The sequence below is a fragment of the Rhinopithecus bieti genome, unplaced genomic scaffold, assembly GCF_001698545.2.
Source record: "Rhinopithecus bieti isolate Rb0 unplaced genomic scaffold, ASM169854v2 scaffold_1853, whole genome shotgun sequence".
NCBI classification, from domain to species: domain Eukaryota; kingdom Metazoa; phylum Chordata; class Mammalia; order Primates; family Cercopithecidae; genus Rhinopithecus; species Rhinopithecus bieti.
Window position 1 is genome coordinate 3,337,298 of NW_016804151.1, and position 17,386 is coordinate 3,354,683.

The window sequence follows — 17,386 nt, forward strand, 5'->3', positions numbered from 1 at the left end:
TGTACTGACTTTAGGTTTGACTCAGTGCAGTCTCAGTGGCGGTGAAATAGGGGTCTTGTATCACTCTGTCCTCAGCCCCAGGTGGCACAGAACAGAGAGAGAGAGATTCCATTGGTTTGGGAGTAACTAAGTAAAGAGAACAAGAGTCTCTGCCTGGTAATCAAGACAATTCTCCCAGATCTCTTATCCAAGACCATCAAGGCTATACCTTTGTGAGTCTGCAAGAGCTACAGTGTTACTGGGTTTGGATGGAGTGCCCCCAATGCAGATACGGCTTAGATCACAACACCCAAGTCCTTTTGAGTGCTAGGGAAGCCTTCCCAAGAAGGATGGGTACAAACAAGCCCAGACTGAGAAGACTACAATAGATACCTGAATCTTCAGTGCCCAGACACAGATGAACGTCCATAAGCATCAATACAATCCAGGAAAACATGACCTGACCAAAGGAACTAAATAAGGCACCCGGGACTAATTCTGGAGAAACTGAGATACATAATCTTTCAGACAGATAATTCAAAATAGCTCTTTTGAGGAAGTTCAAAGAAATTCAAGAAAACACAGAGAAGGAATTCAGAATTCTATCAGATATATTGAACACAGATTTAAATAATTAAAAAGAATCAAGCAGAAATTTTGGAATTGAAAAATACTGTTGACACACTGAAGAATGTGTTGGAGGCTTTTAATAGCGGAATTGATCAAGCCAAAGGAAGAATTTGTGAACTTGAAGACAGGCCATTTGAAAATACACAGAGGAGGCCGGGCGTGTTGGCTCACACCTGTAATCCCAGCACTTTGGGAGGCTGAGGTGGGTGGATCACCTGAGGTATGGTGTTCGAGACCAGCCTGGCCAACCTGGGGAAACCCCATCTCTACTAAAAATACAAATATCAGCCGGCCTTGGTCGCGGGTGCCTGTAATCCCAGCTACTTGGGAGGCTGAGTAACGAGAATCACTCGAACCCATGAGGCAGACGTTGTAGTGAGCCGAGATCGTGCCACTGCACTCCTGCCTGGGTGACAAGAGCAAGACTCCATCTCAAAAAAAAAAAAAAAAAATACGCAGAGGAGACAAAAGAAAAACAAAACAAAACAAAAACAATGAAGCATGCCTACTGGATCTAGAACATAGCCTCAGAAGGGCAAATTTAAGAGTTCTTGGCCTTAAAGAGGAGATAGAGAAAGATACGGGTAGAAAGTGTATTCAAAGGGGTAATAACAGAGAACTTACCAAATCTACAGAAAGATATCAATATCCAAGTACAAGAAGGTTATAGAACACTAAGCAGATTTAAAGGAAGATGACGTCTGCCTCAAGACATTTAATAATCAGACTTCCAAATGTTAAGGATAAAGAAAGGATCCTAAAAGCAGCAAGAGAGTTCCACTGTGTCTGGCAGCAGACTTTTCATTGGAAACCTTATATACCAGAAGAGAGCAGCAGGACATGTTTAAAGTGCTGAAGGAAAAACTATTCCTCTAGAATAGTATGTTTGGTGAAAATATCCTTTAAACATGAAGGAGAAATAAAGACTTTCTCAGACAAAGAAAAGCTGAGGGATTTCATGAACACCAGACCTGTCCTATAAGAAATGCTAAAGGGAGTACTTCAACCAGAAAGAAAAGAACATTAATGAGCAATAAGAAATTACCTGAAGGTACAAAACTCACTGGTAATAGTCAATTCACAGAAAAAGACAGAGTATGATAACAGTAACTGTGGTGTGTAAACTACTCTTGTCCTAAGTCGAAAGAACAACTTTTCAAGACATAGATAATCGAAAAAGATATAAATAGAGACAAGAAAAAATTAAGCAGGGGATGAAGTTAGGGTGTATTGTCTTTCTTAGTTTTCTTCTTTCTTGTTTGCTTGCTTATGCAAAGTGTTGTTATCAGCTTAAAATAATGGGTTGCAAGATAGTATTTGCAAGCCTCATTGTAACTTTAAATCTAAAAACATACAAGAAGCACAAAAAAAATGAAAATCAAGAAATTAAATCATACCATCATGGAAAATCACCTTGACTAAAAGGATGACAGAAAGGAAAGAACGAAGCAAATACCATAAAACAACCAGAAAACAAGTAACAAAGTTGCAGGAGTAAGTCCTTATTAGTACTAACAGTGAATGTAAATGGACTAAACTCTCCAATGAAAAGATACAGAGTAGTGACTGAACGTACAAAAAAAACCCAACACCCACTGATGTGTTGCCTACATGAAACATATTTTACCTGTAAAGACACACATAGACTGAAAATAAAAGGATGGAAAAAGATATTCCATGCCAATGGAAAGCAAAAAGGAGCAGGAATAGCTATACTTCTATCAGACAAAATAGATTTTAAGACAAAAACTATTAGAAAAGACAGAGAAGATCACTGTATAATGATTGAAAGGTCAGTTCAGCAAGAGGATATAATGATTGTACATATATATGCACCTAACCCTGGAGCACCCAGATATATAAAGCAGATATTATTAGAGCTAAAGAGAGGGATAGACCCAAATACAATAACAGCTGAAAACTTTAACACGTCACTTTCACCATTGAACAGATCTTCCTGTCAAAAAATCGATAAAGAGTAATCAGACTTAATGTGTCTTATAGACCAAATGGACCTCATAGATGTTTATAGAACATTTAATCCCATGGCTGACGAATATATATATTTTTCCTTAGTACATGGATTATTCTCAAGGATAGACCATATCTTAGGTCACAAAACAAGTTTTAAAACATTAAAAAAAAGAGATAATATCAAGCATTGTCTCTGACGACAATAGAATGAAACTATTAGGCTGGTGCAAAAGGAATTGCAGTCTTTGTCGTTAAAAGGCAATTACTTTTGCATCAACCTAATAGAAATCAGTAACAAGAGGAATTTTAGAAACTATACAAACACATGGAAATTACACAACGTGCTCCTGAATGACTAGTGCGTCAATGAAGAAATTAAGGAGGAAATTGAAAAATTAATTGAAACAAATGATAATGGAAACAGAAGATAGCAAAACATATACAATACAGCCAAAGCAGTACTAACAGGGAAATTTATTATTATAAGTGCCTACATCAAAAAAAAAAAAAGAAAAACTTCAAGTAAGCAGCGTAACAGTACATCTTAAAGAACTAGAAAAGCAAGAGCAAACCAAACTCAAAATTAGTAGAAGAAAAGAAATAATAAAGATCAGGGCAGAAATAAATGAATTTGACATGAAGAAAACAATATAATAGATCAACAAAACTAAAAGCTGGTGGTTTGAAAAGTTAATCAAAATTGACAAACCCTTAGCCAGACTAAGAGAAAAAGAGAGATCCAAATAAATAAAATCAGAGATGAAAAAGGAGGCATTACAGTTGATATTGCAGAAATTCAAAGGATCATTAGTGGTTACTATGAGCAACTATATGCCAATAAATGGGAGAACCTAGAAGAAATGGCTAAATGCCTAGACACATACAATGTATTAAGATTGAACCATGAAGAAATCCAAAACCTCAACAGACCAATAAGTAATGAGATTGAAGCTGTAATGAAAAGTGACCTAGCAAAAAAAGCCTGGAACCTGATGACTTCACTGGTGAACTTTCCCAAATGTTTAGAGAACTAATCAAATATATTCAAACTATTCCAGCCGGGCATGGTGGCTCACACCTGTAATCCCAGCACTTTGGGAGGCTGAGGTGGGTGGATGACCTGAGGTCAGGAGTTCAAGACCAGCTTGGCCAACATGGTGAAACCCTGTTTCTACTAAAAATACAAAAATTAACCAGACATGGTGGTGCATGCCTGTAGTCCCAGCTGCTCTGTAGGCTGAGGCAGGATAATCACTTGAACCTGGGAGGTGGAGGTTGCAGTGAGCCGAGATTGTGCCACTGCACTCTAGCCTGAGCGACAGAGTGAGACTTATTCAAACTATTCTAAAAAATAGAGGAGAAGAGAATATTTTCAAAGTCATTCTAAGAGGCTAGTATTACCCTCATACCCAACCAAAGACACATCAAAAACAAACAAACAAACAACTGTAGGCTAATATCTTTGATGAATATTGTTGCAAAAATCCTCAAAAAAATGTTTCCAAACAAAACACAGTAACACAATAGAAAGATCAAATTGATCACAATCAGCGGGATTTATCCCAGGAATGCAAGTATGCTTCAACAGACATATATCAGTCGGTGTGATACATCATATCAACAGAATGAAGGATGAAAACCATATGATGATTTCAGTTGATGATAAAAAAGCATTTGAAAACATTCAACATCCCTTCTTGATAAAAACCCTTAAAAACTGGGTAAAGAAGAAATATACTTCAACATAATAAAAGCCATATATGACAGACCCATCGCTAATATACTGAAGGAGGAAAAGCTGAAAACCTTTTCTCTGAGATTGATAACACAATAAGGATGCATACTTTCACTGCTTTTGTTTTCAGCATGTATTGGAAGTCCTAGCTAGAGCAATCAGTCAAGAGAAAGCAATAAAGGGCATACAAATTGGAATGGAAAATGTCAGATTATCCTTGTTTGCAGATGATATGGTCTTATATTTGTAAAAACCTAAAGACTCCACCGAAAAACTGTTAGAAATGATAAACAGATTTATTAAAGTTGCAGGATAAAAAATCAACATACAAAAATCAGTAGCATTTCTATATGCCAACAGTGAAAAATATGAAATCGAAACCAAGAAAGTAATCCCATTTACAGTAGCTACAAATAAGATAAAATACCTGGGAATAAACAGATATCAGAGAAGACACAAAATTGGAAAGATATTTCATGTTCATGGGTTGGAAGAACCAAAATTGTTAAAATGCCCATACTTACCCAAAGCAATCTACAGATTAAATGTAATCCATGTCAAAATACCAATGACATTCTTCACAGAAATAGAAAAAACAGTCCTGAAACTTATATGAAACTACAAAAGACCCAGAATAGCCAAAGCTAGCCTAAGCAAAAAGAACAAAACTGCATCTATCACATTATTTGCTTTTAAATTATGCTACATAGCTATAATAACCAAAACAGCAAAAAACAGTACTAGCAAGAAACACATAGACCAGTGGAACAGAATAGGGAACCCAGAGATATATCTGTACATCTATGGTGAACTCAGTTTTGACTGAGCTGCTAAGAACATACACTGGGGAAAGCATAGTCTGTTCAATAAATGGTGCTGGGAAAAATGAATATCCATATACAGAAGGATGAAACCGGACCCCTGTATTTCATCATATACAAAAACGAAATTAAAATATATTGAAGACTCCAATATAAGACCTCAAACTATGAAGCTACTAAGAGAAATTATTGGGAAACTCTCCAGGACGTTAGACTGGGCAGAGATTTATTGAATGATACCCTAAAAGCATAGGCAAAAAAAGCAAAAATGGACAAATGGTATCACATCAAGTTAAAAAGGTATCTGCACAACAAAGAAAATACTCAACAAAGTGAAGAGACAACCTACAGAATGGGAGAAAATATTTTCAAACTACCCATCTGACAAGGGATTAATAACCAGAATATATAAGGAGCTCAAACAACTCTATAGGGAAAAAGTCTAATCTAATTAAAAATCTAATTTAGATTGGGAACAGTGGCTCATGCATGTACTCCTAGCACTTTGGGAGGCCAAGGTGGGTAGATCACCTGGGGTCAGGAGTTCGAGACCAGCCTGGCCAACATAGTGAAACCCTGTCTCTACTAATAATACAAAAATTAGCTGGTGTGGTGGCACACACCTGTAATCCCAGCTACTCGGGAGGCTGAGGCAGGAGAATTGCTTGAACTGGGGAGGTGGAGGTTGCAGTGAGCTGACATTGCACCACTGTACTCCAACCTGGGTGACAAGAGCGAAACTCCATCTCCAAAAAAAAAAAATAATAATCAAATATAATTTAAAAATGGGCAATAGCTTTGAATAGACATTTCTCAAAAGAAGATATACAAATGGCAGAAAGTCATATGAAAAGGTGCTTGGCAACATTGATCATCAGAGAAATGCAAATCAAAACTACAATGAGATACCATCTCATCCCAGGTAAATTGGTTTTTATTCAAAAGTCAGCATTAACAAATGCTAGTGAGGATGTGGAGAAAAGGAAACCCTGGTACACTGTTGGTGGGAATATGAATTAGTACAGGCACTATGGAGAACAGTTTGGATATTCCTTAAAAAACTAAAAATTGAGCTGTCACATGATTCAGCAATCCCACTGCTAGGTATATACTCCAAAGAAGAGATATCTGCACTCCCTTGTTTATTGCAGCACTACTCACAGCAGCCAAGATTTGGAAGCAACATAAGTGTCCATGAACAGATAAAGAAAGAAAATGTTATGTACTATTCAGCCATAAGGAAGGAGATCCTGTCATTTTGCAGCAACATGGATGAAAGCAGATGTCATTGTTAAGTGAAATAAGCCAGGCACAGAAAGACAAAGTTCATACGTTCTCACTTATTTCTGATTGCCAAAAAGTGGAATAATTGAACTCATGTAGATAGAGAACAGAACAATGATTACCAGAAGATGAGAAGGGTAGTGGGAAGGTGGGATGGGTAAGGGACATGGGGATGGTTAACAGGTATGAAAAAATAATTTGAAAGAATGAATAAAACTAGTATTTGCTAGCACAACAGGGTGAATGTGGTCAAAATTAATTTAATTGGACATTTAAAAATAAGAGAATAATTGAATTGTTTCTAACACAAAGGATAAATGCTTGAGGTGATGGATACGCCATTTACCCTGATGTGATTATTATGCATTTCCTGCCTGTATAAAAGTATCTCATATAACATATTAGTATATACACATGTACCCACAAAAATTAAAAATAAAGGAGTAAAAGAAATCGATTTTAAAATAATTTTATACTGCATATAACCCATGTACAAGCAGCGCCATTACCTTATAACAGGATATTTCCGATTCCTCTCTCTCCCTCCCTTTTTGTTTTGTTTTGTTTTGTTTTGTTTTTTGCCATTTCTGTCATTTTTTAAATCCATGTGGTATAATCATCCAATACATTGTTAATCCTTCCTTTTATCACTAGATCCACATTTTTGACCTATATAATTTTCTTTGTGTTTGAAGAACCACTTTTAATCTTTCTTTCAAGTCAGATGTGCTGGCAGTGATTTTTCTTGGTTTTTGCTTGTGTTGGAACTTGCTGTGATTAAGGAATTATAATGAGAAAATGATGGGGCAAGGGTGTATTAGGCCTTGTAAGTTTTGGGAAGAAGTTTGAATTTTATTTAAATTTTAGTGAAAAAGTTTTGGTCTGAAGTTTTCATATAATCTAATTTATTTTCCAATAAATAAATAAATAAATAGGCAGGCGGCTTTGTGAACAATGACATAGATTGAGGGAAGAAGACTGGAAATAGAAGATGGGTTAGGAGGCTTTTATATTAGATAAGAGCATTGTTTGGACTAGAGTGGTAGTAGTGGTAGACAGAAAAATGGATACATGTGAGGCTTATTTTGGAAGTGGGTCTGACATGACTTGCTGATGTGAGGAGTAAAGAAGTGGAGGTGAAGATGATATCCAGGTTTCTTGTTCAAGTAACTTTGTAGAAGATGGTGCTATTATTTACTGAAATGGTAAATCGGGACCGGAAACAATTTTGGAGGAGACATTAGGAATTCCATTTTGGTCATGTTTCATTTAAGATACTGGTAAGACTCCCACATGGAAATATCAAGTAGAGAGGTGGATTTCAGAGCAGGAATTTAGAGAAGACATTTGAGTTGGGGTAGAAATTTGAAAGACTGTTAGCCTGTAGATGGTATTTTCATGCATGACAATGAGAGACATTACTTAGAGTGTGTGAGAAGGGAAAAGGTCAGGATCTGAACTCAGGGAATTGCCAACATTTAGAAATCAGGTAGAGGAGCAGCAACCTGAGAAGGACTTGAAGGATTGACCAAAGAAAGACATCTGGAATATGTGGTGTTTTGGCAGTTAAGGATTCATCGTGCAGTCTGAAAGAGTAAAGACATGGCTTGTAACACATTGCGCAGTTTTAGAAACGTAATATACAAAGTGAGAAAAAACCTTTAGAGGACAGGTGAATGTTGCTGGAAGGATTTTAAAAAGAAAGGGTGTTAACATGCATAACAGAGATAAATGATGCCTAGCTAATTACACTGGTCCAGAAGTATGGTTATTATTTTGATATTCTTGAAATTTTTGATTTTTTATAACATTGGAACGTAATTACCTTTTAAAAGATACACATGTAACTTGGAGCTGGAATCAGTCTTTTTATTGCCGAGAGTAATGGTGTTAGTGTCACCAAATGGCCAAATGGAATATTGCAGCTATATTTATAGGCTATAATGAAAAAGGTAACCTAATTAGAAAGAAAAATAACATTTCTGGGAGGATTTTAGGCATGGATCAGTAGACCTACCATGGTTTACAAGGTCCTGTGTTCTTTAGCCCTAGCCGCTTGTTTTGCCCCCCTCTCACATTACTCATTTGGTCACTGAACAGATTGTGTAATAGTAGGGTTCTTTTTTGTCTTTCAGTTTTAAGCTCAGATATTTTCCTCTCAGAGAGCTTTTTCCTACCACCTTAGTTTGTCCCTATACTTCCCACAGCTACTGTTTGTCACATTAACATGTTTATTTTTTGCATAGCCTTTAGAGTGACTTGGAATCACCATTTGCTCAGTTTCTTGTTTTCTCACTAGTATGCAAGCCCCAGAAGTGCAGGCTACTTGTCTTCCTTATTCGCTTTGTTACCTCAGGGCTGACTTGTGTCTGTTACATAGTGTATGTCTTCAGTTGAACTTAGTTGTGTGAGTACATGAACTTCTGGATATGATAGTGAGTGTTCTTTCTATGCTGTAGAGATCTATCGAGAAAACAGAATTACACTGTCTTTGATTACTGAAACATTATTTGCTATGTGAATGCAATATAGAAGCTTTTCTTTTCTTTTGGTGTTAATAAGTGATAATGTGTCAGAAAAGAGAAGCTATATGTCTTAGGATGTTGAATTCTGTATTAGTCAACTTTAGTTACTCAGAAAAAATATTTGCAGGTACAATATTTGGTCTTGAGGAGATAAGTTTTTTTTTTTTTAAGCATTTAGATTTAATTAATATAGCAGTGTCAGTGAATATGGTTTTGTGTCTGTGCGTGCATTTGTAGGTATTTCTAGTATCGTTTAATTATTTCCTCTATTAAAAAGAAAAGAAAACAGTATTTCTGAGAGAAATGAGAGAGTGTGTGTCAAGTAAACAGTGATAAATCTGGTTGAGATATGAACTGGTTGTGTAAATTTGTAGGTAACAATATGACTCTATTAGTCTGGAAACTTAGGATGAAGAGCAAGTACATTTCCATTAAGTGGATCAGTCCAAGAAGGTAGCTTTCCTAACTTTGAGATAATTATCTAGCCAGTAGGATTCATCACATGAACCATTTTAAAGCTTTATTAGTTGATGTTTTAGTTAGTTCATGTTTATAATCAGTAGGTTTTTTTTTTTTTTAATCCCTTTCGTTTTTCCAGGTGGATGTGGGAAGAGAAGTTTGCAGAACTGAAATGGAGGTCAGAGCTTCATTACGGAAGGTTAGTGGATCATCTGATTCTGTGGCTACAATGAACAGTGAAGAATTTGTTTTGGTTCCTCAGTATGCAGATGATAATTCTACAAAACATGAAGAAAAACCTCAACTGAAGGTATTTTTTTCTTTTCTACATATGGTATAATTTTTAACTAAAAAAGTATATATATATTTGAAACTTATCTCAGGAGATGTGTGAAATCCGAAAGTTTTTCTCAAGTGCTGACTTTCAGAATAAAATCAACGTTTGATTTATCCAGACCCTAATTATTTGGTTTGTATATTTTAAAAAATTCTTGCTTTTGCTTATTTACCTTTTAATCTGGAATTTTAGGGGGAAGAATAAAAGAGGAAAAAGAAGAGAAAGGATTTTTTGCCGAATTAGACATAATGGTTAAAATTTACGTTACTTTATCTGGATGATTTTGTTTCTCTTTCTGCTGGGTTTCAGAAGTTAATGAAATGTTTTGCTTTCATTTGAGAGACTTTTTTTTTATTATGATTTTTATGTTTTAAATCAGCTGGTTAGGTTCCATTGTGTGATTTAACAGTCGACTTGTCTGAATGTTTTTAAAGCGTATCTCATATTTTTAGCATTTGAGATTTTATTTAGATATGGTCCCTTTTCTTTTTCACTTTTGTGTTACACTTTATAAGTCAAAGAAAAGGAAGCAAGCAAACTCAGTTATATAGGCTTGAAAATGGTATAACTATCCTCTAGAAACAGGAATAGGAAAAGTAGTTAAAAGTGCTGTGTATTATTTATGACTTTTATTTAGTGTTAACTATGGCATCAAAGGTGTATTAGTATATCAGTCTAATAAAATATATTCTGAAAATGAGATTAGTAAATGTTTATGTTGAGAATATATTGTTTTATAATTTTATTTAACTAATCAATGACTTTATTTTTAGGTACCTGTATTTTAGCATTGTGTTTGAGACATCATTTATTTGCTTAGGCTTTGTGTCTCACCTGCCTTTGAGAAAACTGTCAGTCAACTTAAGTGGAACGAAATTAGCAGTATTCATCTTGGGGGCTAGCAAACAATTGGTAAAGAAATAGAAATATGGTTATGCTATGCTTACAAGAAATATAACCTTTTAAATGATATTCCTAATAGACCCTATTTAAATTTACCTATTTTTTCCTTTAGACATGTAAATGTAAGGTTATCTGATTTTTAGGATGTGTTCCTAAAAAAGAAAAAGAAAAAGAAGGGCCAGGCATAGTGGCTCATAGCCTGTACTCCCAGCACTTTGGGAGGCCAAGGTGGGCGGATTGCTTGAGGTAAGGAGTTCAAGACCAGCCTGGCCAATGTGGTGAAATCCCGTCTCTACAAAAAATACAAAAATTAGCTGAGTGTGGTCCTGCACACCTGTAGTCCCATCTACTTGAGAGGCTGATGCATGAGAATCGCTGGAACCCAGGAGGCGAAGTTTGCAGTGAACTGAGATTGCACCACTGCATTCCAGCCTGGGTGACAGAGCGAGACTCTGTCTTTAAAAAGAAAGGGGAAAAAAAATAAATATATCTCTGTAAATAGGATCTTATATAAAATGTAGTTGGAAACTGCCTTAAGTGTTTTATAAAGAATCCTTTTGTGAAACTAATAATCTTCCTCTAATTTAGTTTTATAATCCGGATTTTAATGTATTATATATGTGAAACAACTTCTTAGTGTTTTAGTAACCATATTTAAATATTTAGATTGTTTTAATTTCTTCTAGAAATGAAATATTTTCATAAAATTTAGCTTCAAAACTATAATAGAATTGAAATAGAATTATCTTGCTCTGTCTGTAGATAGTTTCTAATGGTGATGAACAATTGGAAAAAGCCATGGAAGAGATTTTGAGAGATTCTGAGAAAAGGCAAAGCGGTCTTCTTGTTGATTGTCAAAGTTCCAGTGAGATTTCAGACCATTCATTTGGAGATATTCCAGCCAGCCAAACAAATAAGCCATCTCTTCAGTTAATTTTGGATCCGTCTAACACAGGTACTGTATTGAATTCTTAGAAACTATTGAAGAAATGGGATGAAGTAATGGTGAAAATTTTAAGATGAAAATCAGAAAAAATTATTAGCTTTTTTCAAGCTTTCAGTTCTCGTTGAGAGTTTCCACTTCGGTGGTCTTATGTTTCTGCCTATATCTCTGCCTATAAAAACTAGGTCTTAATGTTCTTTGGGAATAAAGACTATGTCTGGGTCCTCATTTTACACTCAGTACTTCATGCATGGTAGGTCATTAACAAGATACTTATTGAACAAGTGAGTAAACACTTGGGCATCACAGAATAGTGTAATGGAGATAGTCTTTCATATGATGTGCCTTCTTACTCAGTTTCACTAGACTTATTTAAAGTTATATTTAGTAAAACTCTAAGTAAAATATATCAATTCCAACAGTATATTAAATAATACATATATCTATGAATAATTAGGACTTGTACTTTGAATACTAGCTTATAAGTCAAGATGCTTTTGGGTGCAAAAATAAATAAAACCAAAACCAGCTCCAACTTCAGCTGGCTTAAACACCACAGGTATAGTTTGATCTAGGCTCTGATGGTGTTTTTTGGTAAACTACTCAGCTGTGATCTCTATGTTACCTTTCTCCTTAGCTGGTTACAAAGTAGCTACCAGCAGGAACTGGTAGGTAAGGGAAACTAGTAGGTAAGGTGGCCTGTTTATGCCTGGTGGCAAACAGAAAGTCTTCATTCTTTTACTGATTTTTAAAATTTCTTTGGTGTCAGGGTCTCATTCTGTCATCCTAGCTGAAGTGCTGTGATGTCGTTCAGCCTCCTAAGTAGCTGGGATGGCAGGCATGTACCACCATGTCTAGCTAATTTTTTTTTTTTTTTGGCAGTGGTGGGGTTTTGCCATGTTGACCAGGCTGTTCTTGAACTCCTGGCTTCAGGTGATCTGCCCACTTCAGCCTCCCAAAGTGTTGGGATTATCGGTGCAAGCCACTGCACCCATCCCTGGCCTATTTTACTGATTAGATAAAAGTTCTGAGTTTCACTCTGATTGGACCAGTGAAACCATTTTCTAGTGGCGAGGGAAATGACATGAATTGGTAGCCATAGGCCTGGGTTACATTCAAACCTCTAAATAAGTCACTGTGACAGAGGGGATGGGATTATCCTAATTGGCTTAGGGAACTCGTGATTCATTTCTGAACCAAATGAACCTTGGTACAGAGTAAGTATAGGTGTAGCCAAACTGTTACACAATAGGGCTATGATGCATTTGTGTAGGGAAGGTAATCACAATGCTTTCCATGGCAAGGATGATAAAGCATTAGAAAAATCTTTCACTGTGGTTTACCACATAAAGTGGTGAAGAGCGAAAAAGTATCAAAAGATAAAGAACAAGCAATGGATACAATTTAAAATCCATTTTATGTATATGCACATGTAAAGTTCTTGGAAAACTTAGAAGGAAACTTGCTTAACCAAATATCTATCAAAGTCTTATGTTTTATGCTGAAATTTAAAATCCATTACCATCAAGATATATTGAAACAGGAACAGTTAGGGCATGATTGTTATCACCATAGCTCTTTGACATTGTACTAAAGAATCTAGCCAATGCAAGATGACAGGAAAAAGAAATGAAGTGTCATTAGAAAAAAAGTGAAAAAATTCTCATGATTGGTAAAGTATTTAAGAAAGGGAATGGATCAGCTGTTAGATTTAAAGACTTTTTGCCAGGCATGGTGGCTCACGCCTGTAATCCCAGCACTTTGGGAGGGTAAGGTGGGCAGATCACTTGAGGTCAGGAGTTTGAGACCAGTCTGGTCAACATGGCAAAACCCTGTCTCTGTTCAAAATACAAAAATGGCTGGGCGGGGTGGCTCAGGCCTGTAATCCCAGCACTTTGGGAGGCCAAGGTGGGCAGATCATGAGATCAGGAGTTAAAGACCAGTCTGACCAATATAGTGAAACCCCGTCTCTACTAAAAATACAAAATTAGCCAGGTGTGGTGGCATGTGCCTGTAGTCCCAGCTACTCGGGAAGCTGAGGTGGAAGAATCTCTTGAACCTGGGAGGTGGAGGTTGCAGTGAGCGGAGACTGCACCATTGCACTCCAGCCTGGGTGACAGTGATACTCTGTCTAAAAAAAAAAAAAAAAATTAGCAGGGCGTGGTGGTGAACGCCTGAAATCCCAGCTGCTCAGGAGGCTAAGACAGGAAAATCACTTGAACCCAACAAGTGGAGGTTGCAGTGAACTGAGATCATGCCACTGCACTCCAACCTGGGCAACGGAGTGAGACTCCATCTCAAAAAAAAAAAAAGATTTAACGACTTTTAGGAAGGTTAGCAGCAACAGTAGAAAATAAAAATGCCATTCATAATATCAACAAAAATAACAGGGATCAAGGAAGAAACTAAAATTTATGTAAAATTTTAATAAAGAAAATTATAAAATATTATTGAAGGAAATGAACACCTGAATGAATGGGGAGAGATGCCATATTGATTGCTAGGAGTCAACCTTGAAAAGATGTAAGTTATCTCTAAATTAGCCCGTAACTTGGGTGGGAATTTCAAATTTTCAGTTATTTTTATAAACTAATTCTGAAATATATCTGGACAAGTAGAGGTACACAGGAAGAAAATTTTTAAAAAGAATGTTATGTATTAAGATAGACTACAGAGGTACAGTGATTAAACCAATGTGGTATTGGCTTGTTATAGAAGTAAATCACTAGAACAGGGTACCAGAAACAAACCTATGTATATAAAGGATTTCAGTACATGACAGAATCCGCTTCACATATCACTGGAGGAAATGGTAACTATGCAGTAAATGGTGTTGGGACAATTGCATCTTTGAGTGGAATAAAATAAAGTTAATTTCCTTAGTTGTACATAAAAATTATTTTTAGTGAATCAAATATTTAAATGTGAAAATAAGCCTGTAAGAAGGAAAATGGAGTATATTTTTGTGATTGTCAGGGTAGGAAAAGCCAAATCAGAAAAGGAAAAGATAGATGCATATCATTATAGAAAAATTTAAGTTTGTACTGGGCGTGGTGGCTCACACCTGTAATACCAGCACTTTGGGAGGCCAAGGTGGGTGGATTACTTGAGGTCAGGAGTTCAAGACCAGCCTGGCCAACATGGTGAGACCCCCCGTAGCTACTAAAATACAAAAATTAGCCAGGCATGGTGGTGCCTGCATGCCTGTAATCACAGCTACTCGGGAGGCTGAGGCAGGAGAATCGTTTGAACCCAGGAGGCGGAGATTGCAGTGAGCTGAGATCACACCATTGCACTCCAGCCTGGGCAACAGAGTGAGACTCCATCTCAAAAAAAAAAAAATTTAAATCTAAGTGCAAAAGACCATTCAGGTTATCTGTTTCTTCTTGAGTGTACTTTGGTGTTTTCATCTTTCAAGGAATTGGTCAATTTCACCTAAGTATGGGGAAAGAGTTGTTTCTCTGTTACAGAGTAATATTTTCTTATTATCCTTTTAATGTCTGCAGGATGTGTGTTAATATCCTCTCGTTCCTGATATTGACATATGTATTACATTTACATACATTGAAAAACCTACCAGTCTAATATATTTTGCTTTCAACAGCCATACATATATTTCCTTGAGCACTTTAAAAATGCTTTTCCAATGTCTTCTCATCTCCATTGTTTCTGACAAGGAATCTGAAGTGATTTTAATCAGTGTTTTCCTATTTGTAATGTATTATTTTTCTTTGCTTTCAGTACTTTTATTTCATCATTTTCTTTTCAGCAGTTTGATTATCTGTGTGTGGTTTTCTTTGAGTTTATCTTTTTTTTTGGATCACTGGGATTCTTGAATCTGTAACTTTATATCTTTAACCAAATTTGGGAAGTTTTCACCCATTATTTGTTGGTAATTGTTTTGTTTCTACACGAATCTCTTTCTCTTCTGGAACTCAGTAGACAAAAATGGTAGACATTTCCATACTGTTTTCACAATTCCTTAGGCTCTTTTCATTGTTCCCTGTGTTCAAGCTCACTGACTCTTTACTTTGTTAATCTCCATTTTGCTATTGAGATCTCATCTGATGAATTTTTAATTTTAGATATTGTATTTTTGTTTTTAAATTTACATTGGTTTTTTACAGTTTTTTTGTTTCTCTGTTGATAGTTTTAATATTTTTATTCATTATAGGTGTTTTCACATTTTATGGAGTATTACATCAATTTTAAAGTGTTTGATGATTTCAGCATCTGGGACATCTTGGGATTGGTCTGTGAATTATTTTTTCACTTGAGAATAGGTCACCCTTTTGTGTTTTTTTGTTTGTTGAGTAATTGGCTTGTTCCCCAGATTTTTTGAATATTATATTTTGAGACTATTTCTTGTTAAAATCCTCTGAAGAATGTTGACTTTTTTTTTTTTTTTTTTTTTTTTTTTAAAGCAGACATTCCACCTGGTTGTGTCCAGACTGCAAGATCTGTCTTGCTTTCTGGTTCCAAAGTATTTTCAGTTCTCAAAACCTTTGCTGTGCTTCTTCAGTCTGTTCGACATGCATACACAGTTAGTTCACACACAGAATTAGGTGTAAACTTCTTCAGTTCTCTCCTCTCTGAGATTTCCCCACATTCCTTGGGCCCATTTTCCTTCTACCCCTCTGTAGAAAGACAGGTTTCTTTCTTAGAGTTTTTGCTGCTTTGTGCTGTTGTGCAGAATCTCATGTCTGGAGCTAACTTTAGGACAAAGTGGTGAGAGAAACGAGAGGAAAAAATGATAAGAGATTTTCTTTTCCATTTTTGGGTTATAGGGGCCTCTTTGCTTCGGTATTTTAGCCTTTGAGACACTTTTCTTTTCCTCCAGGTTGTAGATGCTTACAGTACTACCGCCACTACCAGCATTTCAGGTAGTTCTGTGGTTGGGGCTAGTGGTAGAACTGGGAGAGAAAACAAAACAGAAACAAGTCATGATTTCTCAGATACTCTCTAGTTTGCAGGGACTTCTTTTTCGGTTATTTAGCTAGAAAGATTGGATTTCTTTGTTTTGTTGCTCACTGCTGTTCTGCAACTCGGGCCACCGTTAGATCAAAGCTGGGAGGTGATGATGAGAAAAATGGAAAACTCACCACTGTAACAGAGGTTCAGGTTTTTACTTTCCTCTCCAATCTGGCTGTTCCTGTTTACTTTTTAAAAAGAGGCTGGATGTGGTGGCTCACGCCTATAATCCCAGCGCTTTGGGAAGCCAAAGTGGGCGGATCGCTTGAGCTCAGGAGCTCAAGACCAGCCTGCGTAGCATAGCGAAACCCCATCTCAATGAAAAAAGAAAGAAAGAGTCCTCAGGTAGTTGCTTTTTATATTCTGTCAAGAGTTTTCAGTTATAGGCCGGGTGCGGTGGCTCAAGCCTGTAATCCCAGCACTTTGGGAGGCCGAGGCGGGCGGATCACAAGGTCGGGAGATCGAGACCATCCTGGCTAACACGGTGAAACCCTGTCTCTACTAAAAAATACAAAAAACTAGCCAGACGAGGTGGCGGGCGCCTGTAGTCCCAGCTACTCGGGAGGCTGAGGCAGGAGAATGGCGTGAACCCGGGAGGCGGAGCTTGCAGTGAGCTGAGATCTGGCCAGTGCACTCCAGCTTGGGTGACAGAGCAAGACTCCATCTCAAAAAAAAAAAAAAAAAAAGAAAAAAAAAAGTTTTCAGTTATAATCTGTGGGAGAGATATAACAGTGGGAGAGAGAGATTATAACAGATTATAACAGACTTATCACTTCAATTTGACTGGTCCAGTTCAGTCATCTTTTTTTTTTTTTTTTTTTTTTT

At 36.5% G+C, this 17,386-nt stretch overlaps 1 protein-coding gene across 2 annotated transcripts in view; it reads left to right on the forward strand.

The window, feature by feature from the left end:
- Positions 1–17,386, forward strand: part of RABGAP1L (RAB GTPase activating protein 1 like) — an 808,808-nt gene that overhangs the window by 59,662 nt on the left and 731,760 nt on the right. For both annotated transcript variants that reach the window (XM_017866952.1, XM_017866951.1), the window contains exons 2-3: positions 9,547–9,717; positions 11,410–11,602. In XM_017866952.1, coding sequence (XP_017722441.1) covers positions 9,580–9,717; positions 11,410–11,602 — 331 coding nt within the window. In that variant the 5' untranslated portion in view covers positions 9,547–9,579. The remainder of the gene's footprint in view (positions 1–9,546; positions 9,718–11,409; positions 11,603–17,386) is intronic.